At 66.5% G+C, this 9525-nt stretch overlaps 1 protein-coding gene across 1 annotated transcript; it reads right to left on the bottom strand.

Annotated features, from left to right (window-relative positions):
* Positions 1 to 39: 39 nt before the first annotated feature.
* On the bottom strand, positions 40 to 8403 carry LOC134429153 (beta-1,4-galactosyltransferase 3-like). The gene is given in 8 exon segments (XM_063176256.1): positions 40 to 1000; positions 1891 to 1995; positions 2581 to 2703; positions 3718 to 3908; positions 5303 to 5464; positions 5466 to 5539; positions 7391 to 7796; positions 8306 to 8403. Coding segments are annotated over 7 exon segments (1314 nt in total). The 5' UTR covers positions 7665 to 7796; positions 8306 to 8403; the 3' UTR covers positions 40 to 615.
* Between the last annotated feature and the right edge of the window lie 1122 nt (positions 8404 to 9525).

Below are 9525 nucleotides of genomic sequence, written 5' to 3'. Positions count from 1 at the left end.
CCCCCCCCTGCAGTCCTGGGGTCCCCCCATGGCCGCCAGTGTAGGACAAAATGAATTTTTTTTTTAATTGAAAAAAAACCCTTTAGAAAGGTCCAGGGAGCGGCTGATAAATACAATAAATACCCGCGTGCCCCAGCCCAAACCCGGGGACCCCAAAACCCATCCGGGGACCCCAAAACCGATCCAGGGACCCTAAAACCAATCCGGGGACACCAAAACCCTGCCAGGGACCCCAGAACCCCATCAGGGACCCCAAAACCAATCTGGGGACCTCAAAACCCAGCCAGGGACCCCAAAACCGATCTGGGGATCTCAGAACCCCATCAGGGACCCCAAAAGCGATCCGGGGACACCAAAACCCAGCCAGGGTCCCCAAAACCGATCTGGGGACCTCAAAACCGATCTGGGGACCTCAAAACTGATCTGGGGACCTCAAAACCCCACCAGGGGGGGAAGGTAGAGAGCCCCATGTGCCCCCCCCGCCCCGGGGGTGTCCCTGTCCCCACTGAGGTGTCCTTGTCCCCTCTGGAGTGTCCTGTCCCCCCTAGGGTGCCCCTGTCCCCTCAGGGGGTGTCCCAGGGGGTGTCCCCTGTGGTGTCCATTCAGGGGGGGGTCTCAAGGCAGGGCTGATGCCACGCTCTGATTGCCCCCCCCCGCTGTCGCTGTCACCGTCACTGTCCCCTCTCGGCGGGGCGCGGCCGCGCTGCCGTTGTTGTGGCCGCGGCGGGGCGGTGACAGTGACAGTGACAGTGGCGGCAGCGCGGGCAGGTCCTCGCGGGGCGCTTTGCGCAGCATCTCCTGCCGGAAGCGGCTGGCACCGGGGGCACCGGGGGCACCACCGGGGGCGGCACCGGGGCGGGCGCGGGCGCGGGGGTCGCAGCCGATGTCGGCCGTGAGGTTGGTGTAGAGCGGGAGCAGCTCCCGCGCCAGCAGCGCGTAACTGAGCGAGTTCATCCCGTCCTGCGTCCACGTGCGCTGCGTGCGCACCAGCAGGTCGAACCTGGGGACACGACGGGTGGCACTGATGTCACCTGGGTCCCCTTGGGGTCACCCTACACCTGCACCAGCAGGTCAAACCTGGGGACACGCCAGACATGGCACTGATGTCACCTGGGTCCCCTTGGGGTCACCCTACCTGGGGACACGCCAGAGATGTCACCTGTGTCCCCTCCCGGTGCCCTCTACACCTGCACCAGCAGGTTGAACCTGGGGACACAGCCCAGATGGCACTGATGTCACCTGTGTCTTCTGTCCCCTCAGGGCAGCCCCAGAGCCACCTGCACCAGCAGGTCAAACCTGGGGACGTGCCTGACATTGTCACCGATGTCCCCTCTGTCCCCTCGGGGTCACCCTACACCTGCACCAGCAGGCTGAACCTGGGGACACGCCCGACATGTCACTGATGTCCCCTCTGTCCCCTCAGGGCCACCCCTGCACCTGCACCAGCAGGTGGAATCTGGGGACACAAACCCACATGTCACCTGTGTCCCCTGTGCCCCCTAGCACCTGCACCAGCACCTGGGGACACACCCAACATGTCACCCGTGTCCCCTCTGTCCCCTCCTGGAGCCACCTGCACCAGCAGGTCGAACCTGGGGACACGCCCAAGATGTCACCTGTGTGCCCTGCGTCCCCTCTGTCCCCTCCCAGAGGCCCCTGCGCCCACACCGGCACTTGGGGACACAGCCCAAGATGTCACCCGTGTCCCCTGTGTCCCCTCGGGGCCACCCCACACCTGCACCAGCAGGTCGAACCTGGGGACGTGCCTGACATTGTCCCCCATGTCCCCCGCACCTGTGCAGGGACATGCCCAACATTGTCACCCGTGTCCCTGTGTCCCCCTACACCTGTGCAGGGACATGCCTGACATTGTCCCCGTGTCCCCCGCACCTGTGCGGGTTCTCCTCGTTGCCTTTGTCGCTCTTGTGTTTGACCATTTTGTAGTGGCCGATGGAGACGGGAGGGCGGGAGATCTTCATCCCGGCCAGGCGCACCCTAGGGGACAGCGGCGACAATGGCACCGGGGCGGGGACAGCCACAGCGCCAGCCCCGGGGTGGGGCCAGAGAGCTGGGACAGCCCCCGTGTCCCCAAGGATGGGGACAGCGACAAGGGAGGGTCACGGTGTCACCCGGCGCGGGGACAGGGACAGCCACCACACGGTGACATCATTGCAGGGGACACAAACATAGGGACAGTGACAAGGGAAGGTCATGGTGGCACCCCAAGGGGGGACAGGGACAGCCCCAGGGTGGCAGGACAGCCTCTCATGTCCCCAAACAGTGACATCATTGCAGGGGACAGTGAGGCTGGAGGGTCACCATGTCACCCAGGAGGAACAGGGCATGGGGACATCCCTGTGTCCCCTCCCTCGCAGGGTGACAGGACACCCCCATGTCCCCTCCCAGGGCAGTGTCACCACCCCACATGGCACTGTCACACGCCCTGTGTCCCCCCCAAGGTGACAGAACACCCCCCGCGTCCCCCCAGCTCGGTGGGCACACGATGCCACCCCCCCAAACGCCACACGCCCGTGCCACGGCAGTGTCCCCAGGCTGTCCCCTGGCTGTCCCCAGCCCTACCTGGTGGCGATGTCATCGTCCTCGCCCCCCCAGCCCCAGTACTCGTTGGGGAACCCGTTGATCTTCATGTACTGGTCTGGGGTCAGCGCCGAGACCCCCCCGAAATACTGCGGGTACGGCAGGCTGGGGACACGGGGGACACTGTCACGCCTCTGTGACACCGCCCAAAGCGATGCCACACCCTCTGCGTCCCCCCTAGCACAATGTCACACTCCCTGTGGCAATGCCACACCCTCTGCGTCCCCCACCGGGGCAATGCCACACCCTCTGTGTCCCCCTCAGAACGATGTCACAGCCCCCATGGCAATGCCACACCGCTCATGTCCCCTCCAGGGCAATGCCACACCCTCTGTGTCCCCCACCAGGGCAATGCCACACCCTCTGTGTCCCCCCCAGGGTGACAGGAGACCCCTTGTGTCCCCCCCATGGCAATGCCACATCCCTTGTGTCCCCCCCCAAGGTGACAGAACAGCCTTCGTGTCTCCTCCAGAGCAATGTCACACCCCTGTAGGACATTGTCACACCCTCTGTGACACAGCTAGGACAATGTCCCACCCCCCCATGGCAATGCCACATCCCTTGTGTCCCCCCCAAAGTGACAGAACAGGTTTCACGTCCCCCCCATGACAATGTCACACCCTCTGTGTGCCCCCCAGGGCACTGTCACACGCCCTCCATGGCAATGCCACACCCCTCATGTCCCCCCCATGGCAATGCCACATCCCTTGTGTCCCCTCCAAGGTGACAGAACACCCTTCATGTCCCCTCCAGGGCAATGCCACACCCTCTGTGTCCCCCCCAGAACAATGCCACAGCCCCCATGGCAATGCCACACCCCTCATGTCCCCTCCAGGGCAATGCCACACCCCTTGTGTCCCCCTGCAAGGTGACAGAACATCCCTCATGTCCCCTCCAGGACAATGCCACACCCTCTGCATCCCCATCGTGTCCCCAAGGTGCCCCAAGGTGTCCCCAGGGTGTCCTCAAGGTGCCTCAAGGTGTCCCCAGGGCATCCCCAAGGTGCCCCAAGATGTCCCCAAGGTGCCTCAAGGTGCCCCAAGATGTCCCCAGGGCATCCCTAAGGTGCCTCAAGGTGTCCCCAGAGTGTCCCCAGGGTGTCCCCAAGGTGTCCCTCACCTGTACCCGAATTTGTTCATGGCCACGGAGGCGTGTTTGGGGTTCCAGGGGTCGCACGTGTACAGGTTGTGGTCGTTCTCGGGGATCAGGTCCACGTCGTGCAGGAACAGGCAGTCCCAGTCCTCGTCCTTCAGCGCCTCCTTCACGCCCACGTTCAGCAGCTTGGCCCGGTTAAACGTGCAGTTCCCGGCCTGGGGACACCCCAAAATCCACGGGGGTCACCCCAAAATATCCTGGGGTTACCCCAAAATATCCTGGGGATACCCCAAATCCTCCTGGGAACACCCCAAACCATCCCCATTGAACCATCCCTTCACGTTCAGCAGCTTGGCCCGGTTAAACGTGCAGTTCCCGGCCTGGGGACACCCCAAAATGTTCTGGGGTTACCTGAACCACCCTGGGCACCCCCCAAACCACCTCAAATACCCCTGGGTACCTCCAAACCACCCTGAGAACCCCCCAAAACCACGCCAAACCACCCTGGGGGCCCCCCAAACTGACTCAAACCTTCCCTGGAGATCCCCCAAACCACCCCATACGACCCTGGGGACCTCTCAAACCCACCCTGGAGATCCCCCAAACCCTCCTGGGGACCCCTCAAATCCCCAAATCACACTGGGGACTCCCCAAATCACCCTAAACCGCCCTGGGCACCCCTTAAGCTACCTCAAACCCTCCCTGGACACCCCCTAAACCACCCTGGGGACCCCCCAAAACACCTTAAACCGCCTTGGGGATGCCCCAAACCCCTCTGGGGACCCCCCCAAACCACCCCAGGACCCCTCAAACCACCCTGGGGACATCCCCAAACTGACTCAAACCTCTCTGGGGACCCCCTGAACCATCCTGGGCACCCCCCAAACCACCTCAAATACCCCTGGGTACCTCCAAACCCCCCCTGAGAACCCCCAAGACCACCCCGAACCCTTCCCGGGGACCCCTCAAACCCCACTGGGGACCCCCAAACCACCTCAAACCACCCTGGGGACCCCACAATCCAACTCAAACCATTCTGAGGAGCCCCCAAACCACGCTGAGGACCCCACAAACCCCTTCAAGGCCACTCTGGGAACCCCACAAACCACCTCAAACCACCCTGGGGATCCTCCAAACTGACTCAAACCACCCTGAGGACCCCCCCAAACCCCCCTGGGATCCCTCAAACCACCTCAAATCCCCCTGGGGATGCCCCAAACCACCCTGGGGACCCCTCAAACCACCCTGGGGACCCCCCCAAACTGACTCAAACCACCCTGGGCACCCCCTAAACCACCCTGGGCACCCCCAAAAACACCTTAAACTGCCTTGGGGATGCCCCAAACCCCTCTGGGGATCCCCCAAACCACCCCAGGACCCCTCAAACCACCTTGGGGACCCCCCAAACCACCCTGGGGACCCCCTAAACCACACTGGGGACCACTCAAACCTCCCTGGGGACCCCCCCAAACTGACTCAAACCACTGTGAGGACTCTCCAAACCCCCCTGGGGACTCCCCAAACCACCTCAAATCCCCCTGGACACCCCCAAAACCACCTTAAGCCGCCTTGGGGATGCCCCAGCCCCCCTGGCACCCTGCCCTGGCACCTGGTGCACGACGTAGATGCCGTAGTGCAGCTGCTGGCGCTGCAGGAAGGGGTGCAGGTAGTAGAGCAGGTGGCCCAGGTGGCCCTCGCGGTTGCGGTGGGGGACGATGACGGCGGTCCTGGAGCGGGACTCGCACTGGGGGGGCCGGTAGCGCCCCCCCCCGCCGCACCCCCGGGTTCAGGGCCCGGATCTGCTCCAGCGACGGCGCCCGCGCGAAGGACACGGCCAGGGGGCCCACTGTGGGCAGGGGGCATTGGGGGGCATTGAGAGGGGCATTGGGGGGCATTTGGGGGGCTGAGAGGGGCATTGAGAGGGGCAGGGGGCCCACTGTGGGCAGGGGGCGGTGAGGAGGGGGCACTGGGGGGGCTGAGAGGGGCATTGGGGGCACTGGGACGGCCAGGGGGCCCACTGTGGGCAGGGGGCATTGGGGGCACTGAGAGGGGCATTGAGAGGGGCAGGGGGCCCAGTGTGGGCAGGGGGCGGTGAGGAGGGGGCATTGGGGGCACTGAGAGGGGCATTGAGAGGGGCAGGGGGCCCAGTGTGGGCAGGGGGCGGTGAGGAGGGGGCATTGGGGGGCACTGAGAGGGGCATTGGGGGGCATTTGGGGGGCTGAGAGGGGCATTGGGATGGCCAGGGGGCCCACTGTGGGCAGGGGGCAGTGAGGAGGGGGCATTGGGGGGCACTGAGAGGGGCAAGAGGCAGTGAGGAGGGGGCATTGAGGGGCATTTGGGGGGCTGAGAGGGACATTGGCATGGCCAGGGGGCCCACTGTGGGCAGGGGGCATTGGGGGGCACTGAGAAGGGCATTGGGACGGCCAGGGGGCCCACTGTGGGCAGGGAGCGGTGAGGAGGGGGCATTGGGGGGCACTGAGAGGGGCAGGGGGCAGTGAGAAGGGGGCATTGAGGGGCATTTGGGGGGCTGAGAGGGGCATTGGGGGCACTGGGACGGCCAGGGGGCCCCACTGTGGGCAGGGGGCAGTGAGGAGGGCACTGTGGGGAGGGGGCATTGGGGGGCCTGAGAGGGGCATTGGGATGGCCAAGGGGCCCACTGTGGGGAGGGGGCATTGAAAGGGGCATTGAGGGCAATGAGAGGGGGCATTGTGGGGAGGGGGCATTGAGATGGGCAGGGGGCCCACTGTGAGCAGGGGACAACGAGAGGGGGGGCATTGGGGGCACTGAGAGGGGCATTGAGGGGGGCATTGAGGGGCACTGAGAGGGGGCATTGTAGGGAGGGGGCATTGAGAGGGGCAGGGGGCCCACTGTGGGGAGGGGGCAATGAGAGTGGCATTGGGGGCACTGAGAGTGGCAGGGGGCAATGAGAGGGGCATTGAGGGGGGCATTGGGGGGCAATGAGAGTGGCATTGGGGGCACTCAGAGTGGCATTGGGGGCAATGAGAGTGGCAGGGGGCAATGAGAGGGGCATTGAGGGGGGCATTGGGGGGCAATGAGAGGGGCACTGGGGGAGGGCACTGAGAAGGGCTGGGGGCACTCAGGGGGGCACTGGGGGAGCTGAGAGTGGCACTGGGGGCACTGGGGACCCACTGTGGGGAGGGGGCACTCAGGGGGGCACTGAGAGGGGCTTTGGGGGGAGCTGAGGGCACTGCGAGGGGCACTGGGGGTGTCCCCTCAGCGGTTTGTGTCCCCAGATCCCAAACCGGGCCGGGTTTGTTCCCCTCCCGGGGGTCCCGGGCTTTGCCCCCACCCCAAACCGGACCAGCTCCCCCCACGTTTCCCTTCCCGGGAGGGGGCGGCTCCTTCCCGGGGCAGGACGGGGCAAAGGGACCCGGTCCGACCGGTTCTACCGCCCGGGACAGGCTCGGGTCCTGCCGGGAACGGCGGGAACGGGTTCTGTGCCAGGGAAGGAGCAGCCCCGGTCTCTCCTCGGTCCTTCCTCCGCCCCGGGGGTCTCCGGTTCTTTCCCCGTCCGGTTCCTCCCCGTCCCCCTTCAGGGGCCTCCGTTCCCATCCCGGTGCTCCCGTTCCCCTCGGTGCTCCCATTTTCCTCCCGTTTCCTCCCGGTTCCCCTTCAGGGCTCTCCGTTCCCGTCCCGTTTCCCCTCCCGTTTCCCCTCCCGGTTCCCCCGTTCTCACCGAGGAACGGCGATCTCTGGGGGCAGAACGGCAGCGGCCTTGCAGGGTCGGGCGTCGCTGCGGCGCCATTCCCGTTGCCGGTGCCGCCGCCGACGCGGCTCAGGTTGGCGTACACGTCGTGGGTCCGCGAATAATCCACGGCGGGACCGGCGGAGCGACCGAACAGCGCCGTGAGGTTGCGGAAGCCGCCGAGCGAGAAATACGCCACGAAAGCGAACTGGCACCCGACCAGCAGCGCCAGCGAGCACGGCCGCTCCAGCAGCCGCCGCAGCATCGCGGGGCCGCCCGGTGTTACCGGAGAGCCGCCCGGTGTTACCGGAGAGCTTCCCGGTGTTACCGGAGAGCCGCCCGGTGTTACCGGAGAGCCGCCCAAGCGGCCCGGGGCAGCATGGCGGGGACACCGGGGCTGTGGGAAAGAAGGGACGCGGATTGGAGAGGCTCCGGTAGATGGAACGGGGCCGCTCCGGTACCGGGAAAGGAGTGAGGGTCGCTCGGTGCTCGCCGGTACCGGGAAATAGGCGGATCCGGCGCAGCGCCCGTGTAGCACCGGGAGGGGCTCGGACCCCGCGGTGCCGCTCTCCGGTACCGGGAAGGGCCCGGTTCAGTCCCCGCTCGGTCCCGGTACCGGTTCGGCCCAATCCGGTCCCGGTGCTGCTTCCCCCAACGAGTATCGCCGGTCCCGGTACGGCCTGACCCCGGTGCCGCACCGCCGCTCCTGATCCCGGTACAGACCTGAGGCCGGTCCTGCCCCGCCCGGCCCCGGTACCCGCTCCAGCCCCGGTTCTGCCGCCCCCCCACGGCTCCGGTACCGCCTGTGCCCGCCCCGGTACTGCCGGGCCCGGTTCGGCGCTCCCGCCCCCCGGGCAGCCCCCGCGGGTCACCCCCCTGCCCCCGGTCCCGCTCCGGTCCCGGTACCTGCCCGGGCCCGCTCAGCCCCGCCCGGCCGCCGCCATCTTGGAGCGGAGGGCGCGGCGTGATGACGTCACAGGGCGGGGCCGCGGCGGGGTCACGCTCCGGGCGCACCGGGAGGGCGGGGGCGGCCGGGGAGAACCGGGAGAGGTCCCGAGGGGGCCCCGGCGGCGCTCGGTGACCTCAGGACGGGGCGCGGAACCCACAACGACCCGAGAGAGCCCCCGGAGGCGGAGGGGGCGTGGTCTGAGCAAGCCCCGCCTTGAGGGGGCGTGGTCACGGCTGTCGCCGTCGCCGTGGCAACCGCGGCTGGCCCCCGCCCCTTCCCCGCCTTTTTATGTGACGTCACGAAGAGTACGCTCTGTGATTGGGTGCAAGATTGGCGGGGCGTGTCCGGGCCACGTGTGTCACCCCTGGCCACGTGTCCTTGTCCCCGGGGGGGGCTGTGCGACCCCAATGTCCCCTCCCCAGTCACGTGTGTCCCCTCAGCCCCGTGTCCCCCCGTCCCCACAGACAAGAGACCCCAATAAATCCCATCCTGCGCCAAGCTGGGGACGTTTTTGGGGGGCAGGGGGTGCTGGTGGCACCCTGGGTGCGGGGAGCGTGTCCCATCACCCTCGGGGACAGCGCGGTGTCACCTCCTGGGCAGTGCCAGCTCGGGGAGGGGACCAGGACCTGTTGGGCAGGGACAAGGAGGGGACAGGGAGATGGCGGTCACCGCCAGCCGACATCGCTGTGTCACCACGGGAGGAAACAGCGGCCACGTCCGGCCGCAGCCGTCCTGTCCCCATCCCTGTCCCCAGCCTTGTCTCACCTGTCCCCGTCCCTTTGCCCGTAACAAAGATGGCACCTCCCTCAGCCTCACTTTCCCTCACCAAACATAGCGGCGACCTTGCCCAGACCCACAATGGCGCATTTCCAGCCGTGGGTCTATGCGCATGCGCAAGGCGCCTGCCCACACCCGTCATGGCGGCGCTCACAGCCGCCTTTCTCCTTCCCAGCCACTTCCAAGCACACAATGGCGCCACATCTACCCACAACCAACAAAGAGCCGCTCATTGCGTCTGTCCTTCCTGTCCACGGCGCCCTCCGCCCTTGCACAGCGCCAAGGTCACAATGGCGGCGCCGCTGCCCACACCAACATGGCGGCAATCTGCCCGCCAGCATCATGTCGTATTGCGCATGCGCAGAAAAGAACGGCTGATCTGCCCGTACCCAACATGGCG

Source organism: Melospiza melodia, chromosome 25 (assembly GCF_035770615.1).
Source record: "Melospiza melodia melodia isolate bMelMel2 chromosome 25, bMelMel2.pri, whole genome shotgun sequence".
NCBI lineage: Eukaryota > Metazoa > Chordata > Aves > Passeriformes > Passerellidae > Melospiza > Melospiza melodia.
This window is presented reverse-complemented; position numbering and strand designations above follow the sequence as displayed.